The 27573-nt window shown below is 39.5% G+C and overlaps 1 protein-coding gene across 7 annotated transcripts in view; it reads left to right on the forward strand.

The window, feature by feature from the left end:
• The first annotated feature begins 11342 nt into the window (after positions 1-11342).
• Positions 11343-27573, forward strand: part of DYNC2H1 (dynein cytoplasmic 2 heavy chain 1) — a 365259-nt gene continuing 349028 nt past the window's right edge. For all 7 annotated transcript variants that reach the window (XR_016219689.1, XR_016219704.1, XM_051820199.3 and 4 more), the window contains exons 1-11: positions 11343-11992; positions 14066-14236; positions 14665-14800; positions 17218-17336; positions 18272-18416; positions 20176-20408; positions 21833-21967; positions 22076-22189; positions 22304-22415; positions 22630-22754; positions 24113-24288. Coding sequence is in view for 5 of the 7 variants with exons in the window: in XM_051820199.3 (XP_051676159.3) it covers positions 11798-11992; positions 14066-14236; positions 14665-14800; positions 17218-17336; positions 18272-18416; positions 20176-20408; positions 21833-21967; positions 22076-22189; positions 22304-22415; positions 22630-22754; positions 24113-24288 (1661 nt within the window). In the remaining 2 variants the exon portion in view is untranslated. The remainder of the gene's footprint in view (positions 11993-14065; positions 14237-14664; positions 14801-17217; positions 17337-18271; positions 18417-20175; positions 20409-21832; positions 21968-22075; positions 22190-22303; positions 22416-22629; positions 22755-24112; positions 24289-27573) is intronic.

A 27573-nucleotide genomic window follows, 5' to 3' on the forward strand; every position in this document is an offset into this window, starting at 1 on the left:
TGGTGCAGTAAAAGGGTTGGAGGTCACAATGGCCTGGAATGAGAGACCAAGGTAGCTTCTGTGGAGGCGGAGAGTCATGGCTGACGTATAGATGCGAGTGTGGCCATGGAACTCAGGGAGACAAGGAGGACAAGGGGTGGTGTCTGTCACTGAACCGGGCTGCCTTTGGTCAAAAAAAAATCAAGTCCCTTGAGAAGATCTGTCTTCTCTCGTTGACCATCAAGGTGTCTGAGATCATTGACATTTGTTCTGAGGGTATCCCTTAAAGATGAAGTTTTGAAGACAATGCAGGTGCAAAAAGCAGACCCACAGTGGCCAATCGACTAGGTTCCAGGTGATACTGTGTTGCCACCTTTACCAGGTTTCTTGTTGTTATCTACCCTGCGCCCTCTTTTTTACTAAAGGTCCTCACCTTACTCTTTTTTTTTTTTTTTAAAGCTTTTTAAGTTCCTATTTACTTAGGAGAGCTGCTTGGTGTTATGTCATGCAGGAACAGAGGGAACACAGAACCAAAAACTACGAGTCAAAAACCCAGGCACACATCAAAGCAGGAAAAACATAACCTGTGGAACCAAAGATACTTTAGCACCACCAGAATTTAAACATAATAGAGACCTTTCAGGAGGGCTGGCCTTGTGGCATGGCAGGTAAAACAACTGACTGAGATGCCAGCGTCCCACAGAGGTGCTGGTTTGTGTCCTGGCTGCTGCACTTCCAATCCCTCAAATGGCCTGGGAAAAGCAATGGAAGATGGCCCAGATGTTCAGACCCCTGCCACCCATCTGAGAGACCTTGGCTTCAGCCTGGCCCTGTGCTGGTCATTGCAGCCATATGGGGAGTGAATCAATAGATGAAAGTTCTCTCTCTCTCTCTCTCTCTCTTTCTAACTCTTTTAAAATAAATAAATCTTAAAAGAGAGAGCAAGCGAGAGTACTAACTTTCAGAAGCAGGAGTCTACTGAAAAGGGAAATCTGGAACTGGAGCCCATCTTATTACATTTTATCACAAATGGCCTGATTCTAAGTTCCAGTCAGAACTTGTCTGGCCAATGTTTCTGTTTACCAGCTTTTGCTAACCAATATGTAAAACTTTCCCCGGATGCCTTGGCTGGCCACCTGAACAAAGCCTTTCTCTTCTCAAAAGCCCAACATCATAGATTGCTGTTTGTATGCACAGGGCAGTGAACATATCTCATTTTGTAACAAAGGCATTTGTTATCAGTGGAGATGATGGTGGCCAAGTCAGACTGGGTGTTAATTTCTCCAAGGAGGAAGCCACCACCAGCTGAAGGACCACCACTCTGGTCAAGCTTGTTATGTTCCCATTGTAGAAAGGCTACTGGGAAAATAAGATCAGTGAGCCCCACGTTGTGCCTTGGAAGCTAAGAGACCACTGCAGCTTTGTGAGGGTGTGCCTCAGCTCTGTCCCTGGATGCACTGGCATCCTCTGTTCCCTTCTGTCTAAGAAGCAGCCACTGATGAATGGTGCCAATGACTGCTACACTTCAGTCAAGTGCTGCACTGCTACACAGGGCAATTTCACCCAGGATGCTTTCAGTGTAGTCCCCAAGACCTACAGCTAACCTCCAACCTCGGAAAGTGACTGTGTTTACCAAGTCTTCCTTTGATGAATTCACCAAGCATCCTGTAAAAACCTACCCTCAAGTCTTTGAAAAGGACCTGTAGTGGTGGCTACAATATATGTTTTTTTTATACAAGAAAACATAAAGTGAATTACTAAAAAAAAACTCCTTCTCATAGTCAGATTCATAGAATAGATGAGATATGTTAGAGATCATCTAGAAGAGTGGATCTGGTAGGAATTCAAGATATTTTCAGTGGATCTTTGAGGTCAGAACTCTTTTCTCAATATAATGAGATTTGTCTATTTTACTGTGCTTACTACTTCCATTTACAATGCAAGGGCAATGGTAGCTGGGCTAGGCAGAATTCTAAGATGGCTCCAAGGTTCCGGCTCCCTGGTGTGCATGCCTTGTATAACTCTGTAATCTTGAGTGAGGGACAAATCTCTGCTGCTATGAAATAGCACTCTCCTACGTAGTTTACAATTAAGTTGACTCTGAGTTCTTCAAAAGGAGATTATCCACTCGGCGTGCTCTAATGAGATGAACCCTCAAAAAAGATTGAATCCTTCCTTTTGTAAGGAATTTGAAGCACAAGGGAGATTTGAAGTTTAAGAAAGCTCTCCATTGTTGGATTTGAAGATGGAGGTAAAGAATGCGGATAACTGCTAGTTACTGAGAGTGGCCCCAGCTGATATCTAGCAGGAAAATGGGGATCTCAGCCTTAAGCTGGAAGGGGACTCCAAGCTCCGGATGAGAATACAGGTGGGCTGATATCTTGATTTAAGCCTTCTGAGACTTAGCAGAGAACCCGGCCACACAATGCCTCGCTCCCTGACCTATATGATAGTTTGCTAATAATTGAGGATTATTTTAAGCTATTAAGTTTGCACTAACTTCTTAAGCAACAATGGAAAACCAATAAAATGGCTAAAACCTTTGGCACCTTACACAAATCAAGGCTGGGGTACCAAACTCTTCTAGTAATCACCCATTCTTCATGTATGTGCATTCACTGGAAAAAATATAGTTTGGGGCCTGTGTTGTGGTGTAGTGGGTAAAACTGCTGCCTGCAAGGCTGATACCCATATGAGAGCTGGTTCATGTCTTAGTTGCTCTGCTTTCTCTGTAGCTCGCTGATAATGAGCCTGGGAAAGCAGCAGAGGTTGGCCCAAGTGTTTGGGCCCCTGCACCAACATGGGAGACCTTGCGGGAGAAGTAGTTCCAGACTCCTGGTGTTGACCTGGCTCACTCCTGAGCATTGTGGCCATCTGGAAGGTGAACGAACAGAGGGAAGATCTCTGTCTCTCCCTCTTGGTCTGTAACTCTTTCAAATAAATAAAAATAAATATTTAAAAAAAATTCGTTTCACTTAAAGATATCTTTGATGTGACAGTCATTTGGTCTAGCAGTTATAATGCCAGGGTTCCACTCTAGTGGCTGGATTGGTTACTGGGCTGTGCTTTTTTTTTTTAAATTTTATTTATTTTTGACAGGCAGAGTGGACAGTGAGAGAGAGAAAGACAGAGAGAAAGGTCTTCCTTTTGCTGTTGGTTCACCCTCCAATGGCCACTGCGGCCGGCATATTGTGCTGATCAGAAGGCAGGAGCCAGGTGCTTCTCCTGGTCTCCCATGCGGGTGCAGGGCCCAAACACTTGGGCCATCCTCCACTGCACTCCCTGGCCACAGCAGAGAGCTGGCCTGGAGGAGGGGCAACCGGGACAGAATCCGGCACCCCGACCGGGACTAGAACCCAGTGTGCCGGCGCCGCAAGGCGGAGGATTAGCCTATTGAACCATGGCGCCGGCCCGGGCTGTGCTTTTGACTCTAGCTTCTTGCTAATGTAAACCCTGGCAGCAGTGATGGCTGAAGTGATTGGGGTTCCTGTCACCCATCTGGGACACATGGATTGAGTTCTCAGATCTCAGCTTCTGCCCTTGCAGCATCTGGGGAGTGAAACAGCAAATGTAAGTTTTTTCTCTTTCTCTATCTCTCTGACTCTCAAATAAGTAAACTAATACAAAGGAAATATCTTCAATCAAGTAGTAACATTTATTAATTTTATTAAATCTCAAGTCATGTTGAATACATGTCATTTCAGTATTATGAATGATGAAAATCATAAAGCAATTCTGTTTTCAAGTATAATGGTTGCCTCGGAGAAAAGAACATGAATGAGTTTTTGAATAAATTGGCTACTTTTTTTAAAGCTTTATTTTCTTTATTAGAAAGACAGAGTTATAGAGAGAGGTAGAGCCAGAGAGAGAGAGAGAGAGAGAGAGAGAGATCTTCCGTCTACTGGTTCACTCCCCAAATGACCGCAATGGCCAGAGCTGAGCTGATCCAAAGCCAGGAGCCAGGAGCTTCATCCAGGAACATTCTTCAATACAATCAAAGCAATTTATGAAAAACCCACGGCCAGAATCTTATTGAATGGAGGAAAAGTTGGAAGCATTTCCACTGAGATCTGGTACCAGACAGAGATGCTCACTCTCATCATTGTTATTCAATATAGTACTGGAAGTTTTAGCCAGAGAAATTTGGCAAGAAAAAATAAGTTAAAGGGATACAAATTGGGAAGGAAGAAGTCAAAATATCATTCTTTGCAGATGATATGATTCTTTATTTATAAAGGATCCAAAGAACTCTACTAAGAGTGGCCAGCGCCGCGGCTCAGTAGGCTAATCCTCCACCTGTGGTTCTGGCACCTCGGGTTCTAGTCCCAGTCGGGGTGCCGGATTCTGTCTCGGTTGCTCCTCTTCCAGTCTAGCTCTATGCTGTAGCCCAGGAAGGCAGTGGAGGATGGCCCAAGTCCTTGGGCCCTGCACCTGCATGGGAGACCAGGAGAAGCATCTGGCTCTGGGCTTTGGATCAGCGCAGTCCGCCAGCCGTAGCGGCCATTTGGAGGGTGAACCAACAGAAAAGGAAGACCTTTCTTTCTGTCTCTCTCACTGTCCACTCTGCCTGTCAAAAAAAAAAAAAAAGACTATTGGAACTCATAGAAGAGTTTGGCAAAGTAGCAGGATATAAAATCAATACACAAAAATCAACAGTCTGATGAACAACTTAGTACTTTATCCCTTTTAGTAATTTTTGGTTATTCTACTTAATACTATTGGATGAATTCTGTAATTAATACACACTTATTCTTAAGTGTTGAAACAACTGAAAAGTGATCCCTGTTAAATATGAGTGAGAATAAGAGAGGGAGGAGATGTACAATTTGGTACATGCTCAATCGGACTTGCCCCAAATGGTAGAGTTAGAAACATACCAGGGAATTCCAATTCAATCCCATGAAGGTGGTATATGCCATCTCACTAGTCCAAGTGATCAATTTCAGTTCACAATTGATCATAATGATAGAACTAAGCGCCAAAGGGATCACACCAGGTTCTAGTCCCGGTCGGGGTGCCAGATTCTGTCCCAGGTCCCAGTTGCCACTCTTCCAGTCCAGCTCTCTGCTGTGGCCCAGGAATGCAGTGGAGGATGGCCCAAGACCTTGGGTCCTGCACCCACATGGAGACCAGGAGGAGGCCCCTGGCTCTTGGCTTTGGATAAGCGCGGTCCGCTGGCCACAGCGCGCCAGCCACAGTGGCCACTGGAGGGTGAACCAACGGTAAGGGAAGACCTTTCTCTCTCTGTCTCTCTCTCCCTCTCACTGTTCACTCTGCCTGTCAAAAAAAAAAAAAAAAAAAAAAAAAAAAAAAAAAAGGTATCTAAAACCAATTCCTGGAGCAAGGACAGTCTATTCAACAAATGGTGCTGGGAAAACTGGATTTCCACGTGCAGAAGCATGAAGCAAGACCCCTACCTTTCACCTTACACAAGAATCCACTCAACATGGATTAAATACCTAAATCTATGACCTGACACCATCAAATTATTAGAGAATATCGGAAAAACCCTGAAAGATATAGGCACAGGAAAGACTTCTTGGAAAATACCCCAGAGGCACAGGCAGTCAAAGCCAAAATTAACAATTGGGATTACATCCATTTGAGAAGTTTCTGTACTGCAAAAGAAACAGGAAAGTGAAGAGGCAACCGACAGAATGGGAAAAAATATCTGCAAATTATGCAACTGATAAAGATTTAATAACCAGAATCTACAAAGAGATCAAGAAATTCTATAACATCAAAACAAACAACCCACTTAGGTTATAGGCCAAGGACCTAAATAGACATTTTTCAAAAGAGGAAATCCAAATGGCCAATAGACACATGAAAAAATGTTCAGGATCACTAGTCATCATGGAAATGCAAATCAAAACCACAATGAGGTTTCACCTCACCCCAGTTAGAATGGTTTACATACAGAAATCAACTAACAACAGATGCTGGAGAGGATGTGGGGAAAAAAGGACACTAATCCACTGTTGGTGGGAATGCAAACTGGTTAAGCCACTATGGAAGTCAGTTTGGAGATGCCTCAGAATGACCCAGCCATCCCACTCCTTGGAATTAACCCAAAGGAATTAAATTGGCGAATAAAAGAGCTGTCTGCTCCTCGATGTTTATTACAGCTCAATTCACAATAGCTAAGACATGGAATCAATGTAAATGCTCTTCAACAGTAGACTGGAATAAGAAATTATGGGATATATACTCTATAGACTACTATACAGTAGTAAAAAAAATGAAATCTGGTCATTTGCAACAAAATGGAGGAATGTGGAGAATATCATGCTGAGTGAAATAAGCCAGTCCCAAAGGGACAAGTATCATTTGTTCTCCCTGATCTGTGACAACTGAGCACCTAAAAGGAAACCTGTAGAAGTGAAATGGACACTATGAGAAACAATGTCTTGATCAGCCCTTGTCCTGACTGTTGAAGAACAACTTACTATTTTATTTGTTTTAGTATTCTTTTGTTCTACTTAATACCATTGGTTCAACTCTTTAATTAACACACAATTATTCTTAGGTGTTTAAATTTAACTGAAAAGTGATCCCTGTTACATATAAGAGTGGGAATAAGAGAGGGAGGAGATGTACAGTTAAATCAATAATGAGAGTCACTGCGTCTACTCCCCATGTAGGATCTCTGTCCTTTCTGTGTTGTACTATGTGAATCAACAGTGGAACTACTACTCAAACGGTACTCTATACTTTGTGTTTATGTGGGGATGTGGTCTGTTGAAATCTTTACTTAGTATATACCAAGTTTCTCTTCTGTATATAAAGATAATTGAAAATGAGTGAATCTTGATGAGGAATGGGATGGGAGATGGGATGGTTGCAGGTGGGAGTGAAGTTATGGGGGGAAAAGCCTCTATAATCCAAAAGTTGTACTTTTGAAATTTATATTTATTAAATAAAAGTTGAAAAAAAGTTAAATTCTCTACTCTAAACTTGACAATATTTTTATACCAAAAGACTTTATCATATTATCAGTGGTATATTCATAATGTGATTTTTTAAAATTATTGTGTCATGAAATATATGAAGTTTGGAAGACCTTCATAGCTTAGTGAACCAGTGTTTTCTATGATCAATGCACAAAACTACCAAATTATGTGTGTATAAAAAGATCAACTCATAGTGCAAGATAGCTAATGGATTTTAATGTAACTGAGCTCAAATATTCATTGATAGGGTTCCAGAGTACAAATTTCTACTATCCTTTAAGAAACTACCACTTACTGAGTTTTAGTTTAGTATCAAAGACTATTAATAGTTATCTGAAATGGCCATTATTTTCCATTTTCTAACTACATATCTGTGTGAGGCCAGATTTTTGCGATGTTTTTCCTCTTTCTTTCTTTCTCTTTCTTTCTTTCTTTCTTTCTTTCTTTCTTTCTTTCTTTCTTTCTTTCTTTCTTTCTTTCTTTCTTTCTTTCTTTCTTTCTTTCTTTCTTTTTTGGCAGACAGAGTGGACAGTGAGAGAGAGAGATAGAGAGAAAGGTCTTCCTTTGCTGTCAGTTCACCCCCCAAATGGCCGCTTTGGCTGGCGCACTGCGCTGATCTGAAGCCAGGAGCTGGGTGTTTCCTTTTGGTCTCCTATGCAGGTGCAGGGACTCAAGCACTTGGGCCATCCTCCACTGCCCTCCTGGCCACAGCAGAGAGCTGGACTGGAAGAGGAGCAACTGGGACAGAATCCAGCGCCTCAACTGGAACTAGAACCTGGTGTGCGGGTGCCGCAGGCGGAGGATTAGCCAAGTGAGCACGGCGCTGGCCTCGGTGTATTTCAACCAAAACAATACATTGCTGTCTTTTACTACGCCAGGAATGAAAGAGATTTGCTGAAATGTAAAAAAAAAAAAAATTCACGCCGGCGCCACGGCTCAATAGGCTAATCCTCTGCCTTGCGGCACTGGCACACCAGGTTCTAGTCCCGGTCGGGGTGCCAGATTCTGTCCCGGTTGCCCCTCTTCCAGGCCAGCCCTCTGCTGTGGCCAGGGAGTGCAGTGGAGGATGGCCCAAGTGCTTGGGCCCTGCACCCGCATGGGAGACCAGGAGAAGCACCTGGCTCCTGGCTTTGGATCAGTGTGATGCACTGGCTGCAGCGCGCTGGCTGTGACGGCCATTGGAGGGTGAACCAACGGCAAAAGTAAGACCTTTCTCTCTCTCTCTCTCTCTTACTGTCCACTCTGTCAAAAAAAAAAAAAAGAAAAAAAAGAAAAAAATTCACTTGTCTCATCAAATGTATTTTTGTTCTGTGATTTTAATTACTTTTATAAAATGTTAATTGTATTATCAAAAATTGGCATATTATTTTAGAGAAATAAATATTTCAAAAACTTCTCAGTTTAATTTCATTCTTTTTAAATTAAATTTATTTATGTATTTGAAAGTGTTACACAGAGAGAGGAGAGAAAGAGAGAGAGAGAGAGGTCTTCCATCCACTGGTTCACTCCCCAATTTGCTGCAATGGCTGGAGCTGGTCTGATCTGAAGCCAGGAGCCAGGAGCTTCTTCCGGGTCTCCCACGCAGGAGCAGGGGCCAAAGATCTTTGGCCATCTTCTACTGCTTTCCCAGGCCGTAGCAGAGACCTGGATTGGAAGTGGAGCAGCAGAGTCTCAAACCGGCGCCCAACTGGGATGCTGATGCTTCAGGGAAGGCTGGTACCCGCTGCACCACAGCACTGGCCCGCTTAGTTTAATTTCAAAGACAGTGCTTCTTATAAAAACAACCTACAGAAACAAACCTTTTTGGAATCCTTAAGAATTTTTTAAAGTACAAGGTCTTCAGTGACAGTTAGTTGGTACAGAGATTAAGATACCATTGGGACATCCACATCCCATATCAGAGTGCTTGGTTCCAGTGCTGGCTCCTCTACTTTCAATTCAGCTTCCTGCTGATTTACACTCTGGGAAGCAGCAGATGATGACTCAGTATTTAGGTTCCTGCCACCCATGGGGACAAAACCAATTGAGTTCCCGTCCCCTAGTCTCAGCACAGGCCAAGCCCTGGCTGTTGCAGGTATTTGGGGCAGTAACCAGTATACAGATCTCTCTCTGCCTGTCTCCTTGCATTTCAAATCAAATGGGGTGGGGTGGGGAAGAGGTCCTAACACCAAAAAGTTTGGGAGATGCCTGTATAAAATTACATTAGGAAATAGCGTGGAAAGGTTTTGTGCTTTGACTTTTAGCTCACATTATCTGTTTTCATGTCACCTTGCTAGCCAAGTGCTAAGTTAATATCTCACATTAAAAAAGTTTTTTAAATATCACTACACTATGGAAATCAGTTTCTCTTTTGGTTAGAGTAGCCTCACATACTATAAAAATAGACTCACACCTGTTTAATGTAAAATGGCTCAAAGGCAATAAAGGGTATTTCTTGCCTGTTTAATAATTGCTGACTTTATTTTACACTATGGTTCAAGGGTTCAGATTCATACTTTTTTTTAATGGTTCTGCAATCATTTGTTACTTTTTTATCTGTATTCATCTGTTAAAAAGTAAAGAAAAACTCTTTTCTTTAAAATTTTGTCCTGAAAGTGGAATATAATACTACTGCTTATATTTCATTGGTGCAAACTAGTTTCATGCCACACTAGGAGAGCAGCCATTTTCAGTTATGGATGGGAAAAAAGGATTTTGGTAGATATCAAGCTGTTTATAACTATGATATAGGATATAGAAACTTGTTTGTAATTAGGTTTTAAAATGACTTTTGATTTAGCACTTACCATCTCTGTGGCCTTGTGTAAGTTGTTTAATCTCTGATATTTTTCCTCTTTATCACAAGCTTCATGAGTATAGAGTACTTATTTTATCTCTATGTCCAATTCTGCATATTCAGCAGCAAAGATACACAAAACGTCCACTCTCATTGGGCTTATGTGACAAATGGAGCTTTCATGTTTCTTGAGATTTGGGTTAAACTTGAAAAATTCCTAAAACGATGACTTTCTCATGATCTCATATGCTTTTCAGACCTATGTTCCTACTTGTGTTGCCTTTTTATTTACCATATTGCCATGGAAGCTAAATTAAGCCATTTCACAATGAACTTGACCAGACCAAGCACTGTTAGGTAATGGAGACTTTCCTGAAGCTGTAAGGAAGTGTGATAAAATCTGTGGAACAAAAATCTCTGTATCATATTAGTCATTTTTGTTTACAAAATCTTTTTTAGATAGTCATTGTGGGTTCCTGCTCAGATTTTTCACATCCAATTGGCATACTCTCAGCTTTCACCTCTTGGAGTTTCATGAAAATCTGAATTCATTTACCTTTATAATTCAGAGAAATTTGGTTTCCTTTAGCTCCTACTCCCAAATCTTAATCAAGGTGCTCACCTTCTAATTCTAAAAGAATGTAATTTTAGGAGGAGGTTATTATTGAGTACAAGTAAAAGCTGTACATTTTTATGTACCTTAGAATAACAGCTCACATCAGTCCTGACATGGTGAACTACTAGACCGAAAACTCTGTGAGCTGGGACTGTGTCCCCACGGCTGGTTCAGATGTTGGCATAAGGTAAATAGAATGTAATAAATATTTTTAGAAGATAATTATTTAGAGTTTTTGGTGATGTTAGCATAAATGATCAACAGTTTAGTAGTTGATAGTGATGCCATGGGGTAGAAAATCATGATGCCTGTTTCCATTTCTGTATTTTACGGTATCAGGTTGTGCTGGTTATAAAATAAAATAAACTATAAATACCATCGTTTATTTTGGCTCTTACAAATATGGTTGTATTCAGGTAATGGTTGTAATGAAAATTGGTTAAAATTTTCTGAAATTAATAATAGGGTAAAAAAATCACAATAATGGAAATTATCCAGCTCAGAAAGGGAATAATGAGAAAGTAGATTAGTCTTGTATTAAACTCATTTTTAAAAAATATTTATTTATTTCTTTGAAAGTCATAGTTACACACAGAGAGAAGGAGAGGCAGAGAGAAAAAGAGTGAGAGAGAGAGAGAGAGAGAGAAGGAGAGAGAAAGTCTTTCATCCGATGGTTCACTCTCCAATTGGCTGCAACGGCTGGAGCTGGTCGGATCTGAAGCCAGGAGCCAGGAGCTTCTTCCGGGTCTCCCACATGGGTGCAGGAGCCCAAGGACTTAGGCCATCTTCTGCTGCTTTCCGAGGCCCCAGCGGAGTGGGATTGGAAGTGGAGCAGCCAGGACTCGATCCGGCACCCACATGGGATGCTGGCACTGCAGGCGGCGGCTTTACCCGTTACGCCACGGTGGCGCCGGCCCCTAAACTCTTATTCTTTATCAACCTCTCTAAAAAATAATTTTTACATAATAATCGCTTAGGATCCTCACTACAATCGTGGTTTTATTTTTCCATTTTACAGATGTGGACCTTGACGCTGACAGGAGTGCTTTGTAAATGGTTTGCGAGTGGAGAAGCAGCACGGAACCCAGCTCGCCTAAAGCCAGTTCACACGATGGATGCTATCTGAGTATGCGTAATAAGAAATCACGAAGGAAAACAGTATTTTTTCCAGTCGCTACTTGCCCGAACTCCTTACCATCGATGACCACGAGCAGCAGCTGTGGAGCTCCGAGGTAGTCGATCGCCCTTCGGAGCGTTGCGTGCGCGTGCCCGACAAGGCAACGTCCACTGCGCGCCGCCGTTATAGCGCTCCGTCACCATAGCGACTGGCCCTGGCAACCAAGAGGCACCGCGGCTCTACCCGCGGGCTGTGGGTTTGAGCGGGGCTCCGCTCTTCAGTTCCCTCCCTGCTGGTTTTCTCATCCTCCCCCTTTTCCCATTCTCCCCTTCTCTTCTTCCTCCGCTCCAGAAATCATGGCGGAAGGCACCGGGGACGTTCGGAAGGTCTTCATTTGCACTACCACCCAGAATTACTTCGGACTGATGTCGGAGCCCTGGGACCAGCCGCTGCTGTACAACTCTCTTGAAATCAACAACTTTTTGGATGACGGGAACCAGATGCTCCTCAGGGTGCAGCGATCCGACGCCGGACTCTCTTTGTCAAACACGGTAGGTTCCTGGCGCCCTTGCCCGGCCTCCCTTCGCTCCCCGGGCCCAGCGTGAGGGTGGTCGGATCTCGGAGCCTTCCCCACGGAGCCGCGCTGGCGGCCCGAGACTGTCTCCGCCCCCTCTGCGTTGGTCAGGGATGGAGTGGCCCGGTGCATCAACAAGTCGTTTCCACGCTTGCGTCCCACCTGGCCGAAGGAGAGCCCCAGTTATATTCTCTTCTAACTGGAAAACAAAACAAAAAACAAAACAAAACAACAACAACAAAAAAACCCACAAACTACAGATAGCTTATACTAACCATTTAGTTTATAGTTCTTTATTATCACGCTTCCTTTTTGCGGTTCCTTGAGGCATATTCTAGTGCACTTTTTGGGGGTTACGAACTGGTTTTAATATTGCCTGAGGGAAACATTAGTTAGGAATTAAAGTGTTTAGGAAAAGGTATGATACTTTCCAACTGAAGTTTGAATTTTTTTTTTTTTTTTTTTTTGGTGTACAGCATATGATGTCTTGATTTATTTACTGCTCCCTCCGCTGGTAGGATTGCTTAGTAAATGGTTGTGTTTTCACTCAGGACTCATATAAAAACCTCAGTATAACATAAAGAAGGGAAATTGCTTGGCAGATGAAAGGGTGCTCAGTAAATAGCTGAAAATGAACAAAGCCTACGTGTATTTTTCGTCTCTTCCTCTTGTGTTCACACTTACCTCTTGGGCTATCGCTCAGCAGGCTTTTTGTTGCATTTTTTTAAGGATGATCGATTCATCCGGTTTACTATGAATTTTTATTCCCGGGTTTAATTCAGTTCTATTTGGTAAATGTTTATTTTGAACTCTATATATGCAAGACACTTTATCATGCCTAGTGGGTTTACAAAGATATAAATGGGATAGGTAGTCATCGCTAACATTGGTTTTCACTTACTCTCTGTTAGCTACTATTCTAACCAGTTTAAATGTGTTAGTGCATTTAATGTCCACATTAACACTAAGATGGGAACTATTCTTATTCCCATTTTATGACTGAGGGAATTAAGGAACAAAGGTTACATTCTAGGTGTTAACTATTTTGCCTCTCCATTAGGTTTATAAGCCAGAGTAAGGTCCCCTAATACCAGAGCCCCACTTTAGTGGCCTGGTTTGACATACACTCAACAGATTATATAATCAGGACAGAGTGTTGTGAATGCCACTGAAAGGTCAGATAAAATGCAGTGGGAAAGAGGGGAAGGAGTTTAGATTTGTGAAAATGTATCTTGGGTTGGGTATTGAAAGTAGAAGTGGGGGCCAGCTTTGTGGCGCTCAAACACAGCAGTAATCTTGTTTCAAAGCTTTTTCTTCCTGGAAAAAAGAAAATGGAATAACTCTGAAAATGTGTGTATGATGCAAAAACTTATATGAGTAGTAAACTTTTTGGCTAATGAGCTAATTACTGTGATCTGACAAATAAACAAGGTTGTTTGGTGAATTCCGATTGAATTCATGTGGTTTCAATTTTAAATTTAGCTATGTGAAAAAATAATTTGATGCTCAAAGGCTTTAAAGAAACTTTTTTGGTTAAGATAAAGATAATTTTAGGAGTTAGACAACAAGTACCTTTTGGTAGTTTGGAGTGTGTATGTAATTTAAAAAGCACCTTTCAAAATTATTTTCTCTGGTGACAAAGTACTTTACATTTTTTGTAATGAACTTTCTGGAAATTAGTGGAGGAGTAAAAACTCATTGTTTTATACCTGGGCCATCTAGCTTCAATTTATAGTGTTACTTAAGCTGGCTGCAGTGGAATAGTTGGTAGTGTATTTTAACAATACAGAATGCTTTGTGTTTATACGACAGTTATCAAAATGGATTTATGGTATTACATGTGAGTGGGGATATATTTTTAAACTGAGGTATTCTTTCTTAAGAAACAGAGATAGATTTTAATTTGATATATTTTAATATTTTTATTTTTAAAGTAATCATTTTTTCCCAGTGGATATAACTATAGCAATATAACATTTTAGAGAAGCATTTCTTTTGAATAGTGAATTTCAAGAAGATAACATTAAAAATCATTTGTTTATCACTTTAGATTGATTTTGGTGACACAAAAGATAAAGTGCTGGTGTTTTTCAAACTGCGACCTGAAGTTATTACAGATGAGAATCTACATAATAACATTCTTGTTTCATCTATGCTGGAGTCTCCTATTAATTCTCTTTACCAAGCAGTACGGCAAGTGTTTGCACCTGTGTTGTTAAAGGTGCGTAAAGTACCTGTATCACCATTGCCTTTATACTTTGGCATTTGAGTAAACCTTTTCATAAATAAAGTTTCTAACATTTATTATTTTATTTACTGTTAATATCAGCAGTATTTCAGGTTTTTAATTAAAATCTTATTTACTGTTAATATCAGTATTTCAGGTTTTTAATTAAAATCTTCAATATTACTTTGTTGACAGAAATTAGACAAAAATGCAAACCTGTATCAGCTCTTACATTTCTATAGTAAATCGTCTTTATAAAGTTTTAATAGTTGGGAGAACTTTTTAATCCCTCTTACGAAGTGAAGGTATTGTCAGGCCTTAAGTGAAAGAGTGATGTTTGGTCTTAGTTCTATAGATAGTGTTTTAGGAAGCCAATTTGATTGCCAAGATTTTGATCAACGGTTGCTCTTATTTTTGTTTAGGATCAGGAATGGAGTCAAAACTTTGATCCCAAACTTCAGAATCTTTTGAGTGAACTAGAAGCTGGATTGGGAATAGTTCTACGAAGATCAGACACTCACTTTTCAAAATTGAAAGTTAGGGAAGATGACACAAGAGGTATATAAGCATATATAATATTTTGTAAGTCACTTGTCAAAGTAGTTTTATGATATAATTACATGTAGCTTAATCAAAGGAAGTTCAAAATGATTGCTCATTAGTACATTAATAATGAACATATTTCTTTGCACATTTCTTCCCATGCTGCTGGAACTTCTTCAAGCATAAGTTATTTTGTTTGTTTGTTTCAATAAATAAGACTTATGGATTTAGACAAGAGGAAAATGTAATCTATAACAATGTAGAATTTGTTGAAATAGGAACATATGGTTGATTCTCATTCACAGAAGTTATGTTCCCAATAGTGAATTAGAGATACTGAACCATTGTTCCTAGGGGACATACAGAGTTAGGTTCCTTTAAGCCTCTGGTCACAACATTTCATCAGCAAATCACCTTGTTTTTCCTGTGTTTTTATTTAAAGATATTTCAGTTTATATTATTGATTAATTAACATTGGCTTCACAGCCAACAGCTCTGTAAAATATGCCTGCATGAAGCTTATTTCTCTGTAGGGCATGTCACAACCTTCTTGCTTAGCAACTCTAGCCAGTTAATGCTAAGCTTTGGGGCCATTTTAAATAGTGTAACTTGGGGCTGGCTCTGTGGCTTAGCAGGTAAAGCTGCCTCCTGTGGTGTTGGTTCCAGTCCTGGCTTCTCCACTTCTGGCTAATGACCAAGGAAGGGCAGCAGAAGATGACTCAACCCTGCACCCATGTGGCAGGCCTGGAAGAAGCTCTGGGCTTTTGGCTTCAGACTGGGCCATTGTGGTCATTTGGAGAGTGAACCAGTGGATGGAAGATTTCTCTCTGTTTTTCTCTCTCAACTCTTTCAAATAAATAAATAAATCTTTTTAAAAAATAAAATAAATGAAAAGATACAAATAGTGTAATGAAAACATAAAAATGTGAAAAAATGTGGTATTAAATGCAAAAAGGATACCTGTTTACAGTATAATAGGAAAATCATGTCAGGATTCAAATTTTTTGCTGCTGTGATGCAGAATATGCAGATATTGAGGACCTGATTTTAGTGGTATATCTCACAAAAATAATAAGACATGACTTTTAATTTAAAATATATTTTGATTGAAGCTAAATATAATTTCATTGTGGCTATAAATTACTATTGATATGAGCAATTAATATGAAATGCATGACTTTTTAAAAAATATTTGTTTATATAAGAGGTAGAGTTACAGAGAGAGAGAGAGAGGGAGAGATAGAGAGAAAGGTCTTCCTTTGACTGATTCACTCTCCAAATGGCCACAATGGCTGGAGCTGTGCCGAACCAAAGCCAGGAGCCAGGAGCTTCTTCCAGGTCTCCCACACGGGTGCAGGGGCTCGAGCACTTGGGCCATTTTCCACTGTTTTCCCAGGCCATAGCAGAGACCTGGGTTGGAAGAGGAGCAGCAGGACACGAACTGGTGCCCATATGGCGTGCTAGAGCCGCGGTTGGAAGCTTAGCCTATTATGCTACAAGCATTGGCCCCATGACTTATTTTAAAATATGGATACAGTTTTATATTTTGCTTAAATAATGAACTGGATATTTTTTGAAACCCATGTATATTGGAATAGTAGTGTATTTATTTCTAGCATGTAACTATTGTTACTTATGTGCATTTATTTCTAGCATGTAACTAAGATAATCAAAGATCATTGGAAAAGTGAATAGCAAATTTAAGAGTACTTTTTTTTGGGGGGGGGACAGGCACAGTGGACAGTGAGAGAGAGAGACAGAGAGAAAGGTCTTCCTTTACCGTTGGTTCACCCTCCAATGGGGCCGTGGCCGGCGCGCTGCGACCGGCGCACTGCGCTGATCCTATGGCAGGAGCCAGGTACTTCTCCTGGTCTCCCATGGTGTGCAGGGCCCAAGCACTTGGGCCATCCTCCACTGCACTCCCTGGCCACAGCAGAGAGCTGGCCTGGAAGAGGGGCAACTGGGACAGAATCCGGCGCCCCGACTGGGACTAGAACCCGGTGTGCCGGCGTTGCAAGACGGAGGATTAGCCTAGTGAGCCGCGGCGCCGCAAGAGTAACTTCATTTTAATTTGTTTATATTTTCAAATTATGCTCAATTATTTGATGATTAAATTATAATTATTTTCATTTGAATGATATTTAATACTATGAAAGGTACTGGAATTTGATTTAGGAAAACCTTGTATTATGAATGGTTTACGAAAGCATTCAGGAATCATGCTGAACAACAAATTTAATGTAAAGTATATATAAGCGGCTGTGTTACTTTTTCTAGTAGATATAAATAAGAATGTTGATAGAGGTTATAAACTTACTTTCTGTGCATGGGAAGTATACATGAATGTAGAAATAACCAAAATCAGGAAAGGAAGCAGTTTTTTGTCTTCATATTTCTCTCTAATTCTTCCCTTTTACTCTTCACGTACACAGGTATTCTTACACCAAGTGATGAGTTCCAGTTTTGGATAGAACAAGCTCATCGTGGAAATAAACAGATTAGTAAAGACAGAGCCAGCTACTTTAAAGAATTATTTGAAACAATTGCAAGAGTATGTGATTCATAGTTACATATCAAGCTCTTATAAAAGTACTCAAGGATTCAGTTTCTACTATGCTTTACTTAGTTTTAAATCTACTTGATTATAAACAAAAGATGTATACATCCTTCAAATGTTGCAAAGTGTACCTAAGATGCACACTTCAAATAAATATATTTTTAAAATCAAAACTTTAAAAAATTTTTAAAATTCTAATCTCTGTTCTCAAAAAGAAAGTTACTTTTATGCAGGTACATAGTGAAAACAAATCCTAGTATATTATCAGAGGTATATCCATGTACAAGTAGTATACTCTTTTGAGAGAAAGTTTACTTACTCAAATTAGCTCTTTGAAATAGACTGATATAGAAATCTTAGTTTTATGCTTATTTGGTTGATTATTCCTTGATATGTCTATACAGAGGTTAAATAACCATTCTGATTATAAAAGTCTGTTTAACAAATTATAATTTGATACTTGTTTCCACTATTATTTCTTTTTAATGGAATGTTTGAATGGTTTTAAGGGTTTCTTTTTGTAACAATAATGTAATATGGTATCATAAGCTTTAGTATGTATTAATATAATACTTTGTACTATGTATTATTGTTAACCCTACTTTTTGCAATGCAATAAGTGAATTAATAAATAAGAACTACAGTGGGTAGTATGTATGTGCAGTTAAGACCACTTGTATTGGGTAAATCAACGAATCCAAATTTGAATAAAAATGTGCCATGTGTGAAAATAAATGATTATTTTTCTATGAAATTTGTTTTTGCAGGAACTTGTAGGGCATTTATATAAAATAATTATCATATGGCATAGAAAAAAGAGAATATATGGCAATTGTCACAATTGTAGCAATTGGAAAAAGACTGAACATTTTGACTATTTTATCAAACTACAAATATTATGTTTAAAGATTAATGCATTTTGGTTTTAGGAGTTTTATAACTTGGACAACCTCTCTTTATTGGAAGTTGTTGACTTGGTGGAGACCACTCGAGATGTTGTAGATGATGTGTGGAGGCAAACAGAGCATGATCATTATCCTGAATCACGAATGCTACATCTTTTAGATATTATAGGTACTAGTAAAGAAATAAACTTTTGCAATTTTGGAAAGCTGTTTAAGTTTTTTCCCTTTAAGCCTTTACTTAAACTGCTCCTTAATGTTATAATTGCTATTTAAAGTAATTTTTAAAGTAAATCATATAGAATTAAATAGGTATTTGTATATGGTTGGTTAATTTAAATCATATGTGTCAAGTTATTGTCCATTAACAGAAATACGTTTATGTAGATTCTTAGTATTTGTACATAAATTAATTTAAGCTTTATTTTTTAATAAATGAAAAATTCTTTAAAATGCATGACTTACCTGTGAACATTAAAATTTTTGATCCAGGCCGGCGCCATGGCTCACTAGGCTAATCCTCTGCTTGCGGTGTTGGCACCCGGGTTCTAGTCCTGGTCAGGGCGCCGGATTCTGTCCCGTTGCTCCTCTTCCAGGCCAGCTCTCTGCTGTGGCCCGGGAAGGCAGTGGAGGATGGCCCAAGTGCTTGGGCCCTGCACCCACATGGGAGACCAGGAGAAGCAGCTGTCTCCTGAGTTCCGATAAGCGCGGTGCGCCAGCTGCAGCGCGCCGGCCGCAGCGGCCATTGGAGGGTGAACCAACGGCAAAGGAAGACCTTTCTCTCTGTCTCAATCACTGTCCACTCTGCCTGTCAAAAAAATAAAAAATAAATAAAATTTTTGATCCAGAAAATACCCTTTTTGTTATCCTAAGGAAATGTCAAGTAAGTACTTAAAGGTGTATATATACAAGAATATTTATTATAGTACTGTCTGTTATATGACTAAAAACAAGTAGCATTTGTGAATTATTTATGTAATGCGTCCGTACAGTAAACTCTGCAGCCTTTTTTTTTTTTTTGACAGTGTGGACAGTGAGAGAGAGAGACAGAGAGAAAGGTCTTCCTTTTGCCGTTGGTTCACCCTCCAATGGCCGCTGTGGCTGGTGCGCTGCGGCCGGCGCACCGCGCTGATCCGATGGCAGGAGCCAGGTACTTCTCCTGGTCTCCCATGGGGTGCAGGGCCCAAGCACTTGGGCCATCCTCCACTGCACTCCCGACCATAGCAGAGAGCTGGCCTGGAAGAGGGGCAACCGGGAAAGAATCCGGCGCCCAAACTGGGACTAGAACCCGGTGTGCTGGTGCCGCAAGGCGGAGGATTAGCCTAGTGAGCCTTGGCGCCAGCCAACTCTGCAGCCTTATAAAATTTGGGGATATATATTTCTTTTTTTTTAAGATTTATTTATTAATTTGAAAGGCAGAGTTACAGAGAGAGAGAGAAAGAGAGAGATATTACTCCCCAAATGGCAGCAATGGCTGAAACTGGGCTGATCTGAAGCCAGGAGCCAAGATCTTCTGGGTCTCCCATGTGGGTGCAGGGGCCCAAGGACTTGGGCCATATTCCACTGCTTTCCCGGTACATAAGCAGGGAGCTCAATCAGAAGTGGAGCAGCCAGGATGTGAACTGGCACCCATATGGGATGGTGGCATGCAGGCAGTGGCTTAACCCACTATGCCACAGTGCCAGTTCTGGATATATATTTCTTTGAGATGTACACAGTATATTGAAAGATGTGAAAATACTATCTAATCATATATATGTATGTTTTTAAAATATTAGCATTATTATTAATAGTGCTAGTCTAAAGGTATACATGTGATATTTCACAGATCCTTAATTTTTGCTACTTTGTATATTTTAATATAAGCATACATTTTCTAATTCTGTCAAGACATTTGTTTCCATTAAAATCTCTGCTTTATGTTTTATTAGGTGGTTCATTTGGATGCTTTGTTCAGAAAAAATTGGGAACTTTGAACCTATGGGAAGATCCTTACTATCTTGTGAAGGAACACCTGAAAGCTGCTATTTCTATCTGTGAACAGTGGGTGATAGTATGTAATCATCTAACAGGTCAGGTGTGGCAGCGTTATGTTCCCCATCCATGGAAAAATGAAAAATACTTCCCAGAAACACTTGACAAACTTGGCAAACGTCTTGAAGAGGTATCTGTTAGATTATTGATGTTTGTCTTTAATGATAGGTAGAGCTTAAATTGTTTGTGAATATATTTTATAATTAACAACCACTACATATCTGGTGAGAGATTATAGTTTTGGCAGAGAGTAAGAGTTAAGGTTCATGCGAGAGAATTTGTGATTGTCATCTGGCACAGAACCAGGTGCACAGTGGATGCTAACTGCCTCTTTTTTTTTTTTTTTTTTTTTGGTATGTGGTCAGCTTGTTAGTTGTAACCTTCTGTTTTGTTCTTTGTTGTAAAAGAGATAACCCATATGTCTGTTTATAGAAAATCTCAGACATTCTCTTGTTTTTAAGTAGGGATAGCTTTTTAGACAGTACTCAGTGGAAATATCTGAAACAGCAGCTTAATTTATGTGAGTTATGGATTTCATTATTAGCTTTAAGGGATAGGCAAAATAGATTATTTGAAGATTTCTCGAGTGGACTGGTCCCATCCACCATGCTTAGGGGAGCCATAGTTCTCTACTTGGGTTTATTTTATTCATTTTATTACCTTTTTCCTTATGAAGTATTTCAAAAATATACAGAAATTTAAAAACATGTAATGAATATCTGTGTATTCATCACTGTTTCAACAGTCATTGTTATTTTTCAGTTCCTATCTCATCTTTGTCTTCTCTGCCTCACTTTTTATTAGAGTCCTTGATTTTTGAAAATATTTATTTCTTTGAAAGGCAGACACACACACACACACACATACACATACACACATACACACCATACCACAAAGAGCTCCCATCTACCTTTGTTCACTCCATAAAAGCCCTCAACAGCTGGGGCTGTGCCATGCTGAACCCAGGAGCGGGAACTCTCTGGTCTCCTTGAGCGTCAGGGTTTCAACTATTTGAACCATTGCCTGCTGCTTCCTAGGGTGTTGCAGTAGCAGGAATGCTGAAAGGAGCAGAACTAAGACTTGAACCCTGGAACCCTGATATGGGGTAAGGGTGTCCTCAACAGCATCTTAACCTCTAAGCCAATGCTTAGAAGAAATATTCTTTCCATTTTTTAATAAATTGTAATCAGGCTGTCATTTAGTTATCACAAGTATAACTTAATAATGAGAACCAGATTAATCTAATTTTTACTATATTAAGGGTAACCTATAAATGTTTTCTTAAAATTAACTTTGAAGATACTTTAAAAATATTTAGATCCTCCATATTTTCATTAAGATTGAGCACAATGATTAAAGTTAGTGGAATGATAGTTATTATGAACCCCATTGATTACTAATGTTTAGTAATTCTCAGAACTATAGTTTCAGTTTTGTTCATTTCAGGAAACCTAGTTTAAAATAAATTCTTGCCCAATATCTTTAGAGTTTTAACCTACTTATGCAAATTTTTTATTCAAATAAATTTTGTTGTTTCAATATTTTGTGTTTCAGATTTTGGCTGTTAGAACAATTCATGAGAAGCTTCTTTACTTTTTGCCTGCTAGTGAAGAGACAATCATATGCTTGGCTCGAGTATTTGAACCTTTTACTGGCCTGAATCCTGTGCAATATAATCCATACACTGAGGTTAAATATACATATTTCTTTATGTCTATTTAATTTTCTGTTTGTGTTGCTTTTTTTAAAAGCAAAGTTTTAAAATTTAAAGTTTAACACTATTATTAATGTGTTTAGCCTTTGTGGAAAGCTGCAGTGTCTCAATATGAAAAAATTATTGCACCCGCGGAACAAAAAATAGCAGGAAAATTGAAAAATTATATTTCAGAAATTCAAGACAGTCCCCAGCAGGTAAAACATTGAAATATTTTACTTCTAATATTCCCCTTTCGCTGTTTTAGTAAATATATAAGTATTAACTAAGCAATCCATTAGGTTGAATGCATACTTTTTATTTTATATTAGCTTCTTCAAGCATTTTTGAAATATAAAGACTTGGTGAAGCGTCCAACAATAAGCAAAGAATTGATGTTAGAAAGAGAAACGTTGCTGGCAAGACTTGTGGACTCAGTTAAAGGTAAAAGCTTATCAGACAGTTTGGTGTTTGCTTAAGAAAAGACTTCTGTAAATTTTTGTCTTTGTTGCAAATCATTTATGATGAAGATTATATATTGACATTTTTATGTTGAATATGTATGAAGTTTCTGTTACAAATGACTTTTTTTTTTTTACATTAGTAGCTTAGTTTCTTTCTCTGTCTCACTTGATACTTGATGATTTCAATTTTATAGATTTTCGATTAGACTTTGAGAATAGGTGCCGAGGAATTCCTGGTGACGCATCTGGACCACTTTCTGGGAAAAATCTTTCAGAAGTTGTCAATAATATCGTTTGGGTTCGCCAGCTGGAATTGAAGGTACCTTTTAATAAGGCTGAAGAATACTTATTATTCAAAATGTACTAAATTAAGTTGTGTTGAAGCCAGTAAAGATCCATAGTGAAAACAAAATTTCCTTGGCATATCCATCTGATTTTCGTGTGAAATGTAAAAGACTTAAAACATGTGCAAAGGGGTTTTTAATAGTTATTAGATCATTTATCATTCCAATTGTTCCAGCTAAGTACCATTAAAAAAATTATTCAAGAGTTGGGTGCCGGGTTCTAGTCCCAGTTGCTCCTCTTCCAGTCCAGCTCTCTGCTGTGGCCCGGGAAGGCAGTGGAGGATGACCCAAGTGCTTGGGCGCCTGCACCCATGTGGGAGACCAAGAGGAAGCACCTGGCTCCTGGCTTTGGATCGGTGTAGTTCTGGCTGTAGCGGCCATTTGGGGAGTGAATCAATGGAAGAAAGACCTTTCTCTCTGTCTCTCTGTCTCACTGTCTAACTCTATCTGTCAAATAAAAAAAAATTAGTCAAGAGGAAAGCATCATTCATACTCATTAAACAAACTATAGTTGGAAAATCTTCATAGTTGAAATCTGTCTGCAAGAGTATTTATGTAACTAAATTATTCTGGGTTGAAGATAAATTAAAGGAAATGTAAAAGGTAATTATGGCTTTGTTGGAGGTAGTGACAGAAATTTATAGATTTAGAAGACTTTTAATATTATTAAAATGGAAAATTCTTGGATTTGTTAATTACCATGCTATTTATCTTCCATTTGACTATACAGTATTAATTCACTGTAATCTGTGATTATTAGCAAGAGAATTTAGAATATTATAAAAGCTAGCATATTTAACAGTTCTACTTACTCAAGTTTATGTTTATGATATCTTATTTTCTAGAAATTTCTGTCTGATTCTATTAATCAGCTTTCCTGATTGCTACAATGTTTTTGGTATAGTTGTAGAAAAAAAACATTTCTTTCTCTTAATTGACATTCAAATTAGCCTAATTACTATTTGAACTATTAGCCAGGGGATTTAGTGAAGGGTGAAAATTATTGCTGGAGGTTTTTAGGAGTATTGCCGAAGTTCTTGGAGTTTCTTATAAAAACCATTAAGGCATAAATATTTTGAGACTAGACTTCCCCTTTTTTCACCATTTAAATTATGTCTGTCTGAGTTATCCTCTTGTGTTTTGCTGTTCTGGGGTTGTATAATTCAGAAGTAAAGGAGGAGTTGATAGACTTAGTCTCTTTGTCAGATCATCCATTTTACTGTTTATAGGTGAAAGGAAAATAGTTTCTAAATCATAGAAAATAGAAAAGGCTCATTATTTTACACTAATATTATTAGAATGTAAACAATGCCTATCCTTTTGACTTTTTAAGGTAGATGATACTCTCAAGATTGCAGAGGCTCTTTTGTCTGATTTGTCAGGATTTCGATATTTCCATCGAAGTGCTGAAGATCTCTTAGACCAATTTAAACTGTATGAACAGGAACAATTTGATGACTGGTCCAGAGAGATTCAATCAGGTTTGTCTGATTCCAGATCTGGTTTGTGGTAAGTATAAATATATTAAACTTAATATTCAGAAACATGTTATTACTTCAAATGGCAAAATGGAATTAATTATCTCTTTTCTTTCCCTAAACTTGCTGCTCCTCCTATAATTTTTTGTTTTGTTTATTTTTTGGTCATCAACCTTTGAGTCATTGAGGTTGGACATTATGAGTTCATAGTTTATTGACTGCCTTCTCTTTGCTTCTTGTGTCTGTTCCCTAGAACTGCAGATTCATCTTAGTGTTTTTTTTTATCGTTGGTACTTATATGTTTTTCTACCTTTTCGTATTAATATTATAGATAATTACTGTAAACTGTAAATTATATTCATTTTATTTTTAGAAATGTATTTGAGATGCAGAGAGAGAAACATACAGACACAGTTCCTGTCTTCAGGTTTACTACCCAATTACAACAAAAAGACTACAACAGACTATTTGTCTTGATTTAAGCCATTTTAAAGTATCTACTTTTTTTATGCCTTATTTTCTATGTTATTAAGTAGGCTGAATAGATTTATTATTTGCCATTCAGGAGGTTACATTTTTTAAAAAAATTTTATTTATTTATTTGAGAGGTAGAGTTACAGACAGAGAGAGGGAGAGACAGAGGGAAAGGTCTTCTATCTGCTCGTTCACTCCCTAAACGACCACACCGGCCGGAGCTGGGACAATCCGAAGCCAGGAGCCAGGAGCTTTTTCTAGGTCTCCCATGCAGGTGCAGGAGCCCACTCACTTGGGCCGTCTTCTACTGCTTTCCCAGTCCATAACAGGTAACTGGATCGGAAAAGGAACAGCTGGGACTAGGACCGGTGTCCATATGGGATGCTGGTGCCACAGAAGGAGTATTAACCTACTGTGAAAGTGATTTGGAAAAATGAGTGTTGTATAATCCTAATAATGAAAGGAAGGTGATGAAATCAATACTTTATTTTTAACTTAGCTCAGCAGTTTTATGATCCATGCTGATTTTAGTGTCTCAATATAGTATTTGCTATTAGAGCCTTTCTAAGAAACAGAGACAGGCCAACAATGTGGCACAGTGTATTAAGCCACTACTTTTGATGTCAGCACTGCATATTGGAGTGCTAGTTCGAGTCCCAGCTATTCTGCTTCTGTTCCAGCTTCTTGCTTATGAGCCTGGGAAGTAGATGGTGGCCCAAATGCTTGGGCCCCTGCCACCCATGTGAGAGACCTGAACTGAGTTCCTGGTTCCTGGCTTTGGCCAACACAGTCCTGGCTGTGTGGTAATTTTGGGAATAAACCAGAAGATCTCTCTCCCTCTCTGCTGTTTTTCAATGAGATAAATAAATAAGCAAATCTTAAAAAAAAAAAAAAAAACACAGAAAGGGCAGTCCGTAGGTAGTGAAACAAGGGGTATAAGAGTGAAATGTTTGGATCTTTCTATTGATACCATGTTTTGATATTCTTTGTTATTGATCCTTTGATAAGAGTATAAAGGAATAGGGCCAGCGTTGTGACTTAGCAGGTAAAGCCTCTGCCTTTGACACTGGCATTCCATATGGGCACTGGTTTGAGTCCTGGCTGCTCCACTTCCAACTCAGCTCCTTGCTAATGTGTCCAGGAAACCAGTGGAGGATGACCCAAGTCTTAGGCCTCTGTGCCCATGTGGGAGACCCAGATGAAGCTCCTGATTGTTGGCTTCGGTCTGGCCTAGCCTTGGCCCTTGTGGCCATTTGGGGAGTGAACCCAGGGACTGGAGAACTCTCTCTCTGTCTCTCTCTCTCTTTCTGTCTCTCTCTCTCTCTCTCTGTGGATCTACCTTTCAAATAAATAAAATAAATCTTTAAAGTGTAGAGGAAGCAAGTAGTCTGATTAAAAAAAAATCCAAGGTATTATTAGAAAACAAATCATGGCCGGCGCCGTGGCTCACTTGGCTAATCCTCTGCCTGCAGCGCCGGCACCCCGGGTTCTAGTCCCGGTTGCTCCTCTTCCAGTCCAGCTCTCTGCTGTGGCTCAGGAGGGAAGCAGAGGATGGCCCAAGTGCTTGGGTTCCTGCACCTGCATGGGAGACTGGGAGGAAGCACCTGGCTCCTGCCTTCAGATTGGTGCTGCGCCGGCCGTAGCAGCCATTAGTGAACCAATGGAAGGAAGACCTTTCTCTCTGTCTCTCTTTCACTGTCTACAATTCTACCTGTCAAATAAAAAAAAAAAAAAAAAAAAGAAAGCAAATCAAACCTTTTTGATTTGTGATCGAAATATTGTGAATTTTGCATCTTAGCTGTCATGTAAGAAGTTGGTTTCTTTGGGTCCTGCATCGTGGTGAAGCGGGCAAAGCTGTTGCCAGTGACACCGGCATCCCATATGGGCACCAGTTTGAGTCCTGGCTGTTGCACTTCCGATCCAGCTACCTGCTAATGCACCTGGGAGAGCAGTGGAAGATGGCCCAAGTGTTTTGGCCCCTGCACCCACTTGGGAGAGCCAGATGAAGCTCAGGACTCCTGACTTCAATCTGGCCCAGCCCTGGCCATTGCTGCCATTTGTGGAGTGAACCAGCAGATAGAAGATCTCTCTCTCTTTGTGTCTCTCACTCACTCTGTGATTCTGCCTTTCAAACAAATACATGAATCTTATATATATATATATATTTTAAAGAAGTTGATTTTTCTTACATCAAAGCTGCTAAGTTGAAGTGGGTATTATGGCACAACAGGTTAAACTGTCACTTGTCACCCACAGCCCAGTGCTGGTTACAGTCTCAGCTACTTTGTTTCTGATCTGACTTTCTGCTAATGTACCCTGGAAGAGAGCAGATGGCTGAAGTTCCTGGGCCCCTGCCACCCATATGGGATACCCAGATGGAGTTCCAGGCTCCTGGCTCTGACCTGTCCCAGCCTTGGCCATTGTAGGCATTTGGGAGTGAATCAGCAGATGGAAGATCTCTCTCTCTCTCTCTTACTCTCTTTCTCATTTTTCTCTTTTTTCTGTTCTTTTGTCTTTTTGTTTTGTTTTGTTTTGTTTTGAGAAAAATAAGATTTATTTAAGTCAGAGACCTCGTGCTGCATTGGCCTAGAGGGGGACTCCAAGAGAATCCCAAGTGGCTGGTGGTAGTGGATTTTTAAGCACAATTTTGGGGAAAAAAACTGACAGCTAACAGTCAGTTATCAGGTGGGGACAAAACCAATCAAAAGACCTGATTTGTCTTTAAAATAGAAGAAAATAAACACTAAAAAGCCTGTTTGGTTGAAATATTAAGGTGATGATTTATTTTCAGTATTGCAACTGTTTCCAAAATCTGAGTTGTGAGATAATATTTTCAGAAACC

The sequence above is a fragment of the Oryctolagus cuniculus genome, chromosome 1, assembly GCF_051225735.1.
Source record: "Oryctolagus cuniculus isolate XC-2025 breed Fujian yellow rabbit chromosome 1, ASM5122573v1, whole genome shotgun sequence".
NCBI classification, from domain to species: Eukaryota; Metazoa; Chordata; class Mammalia; order Lagomorpha; family Leporidae; genus Oryctolagus; species Oryctolagus cuniculus.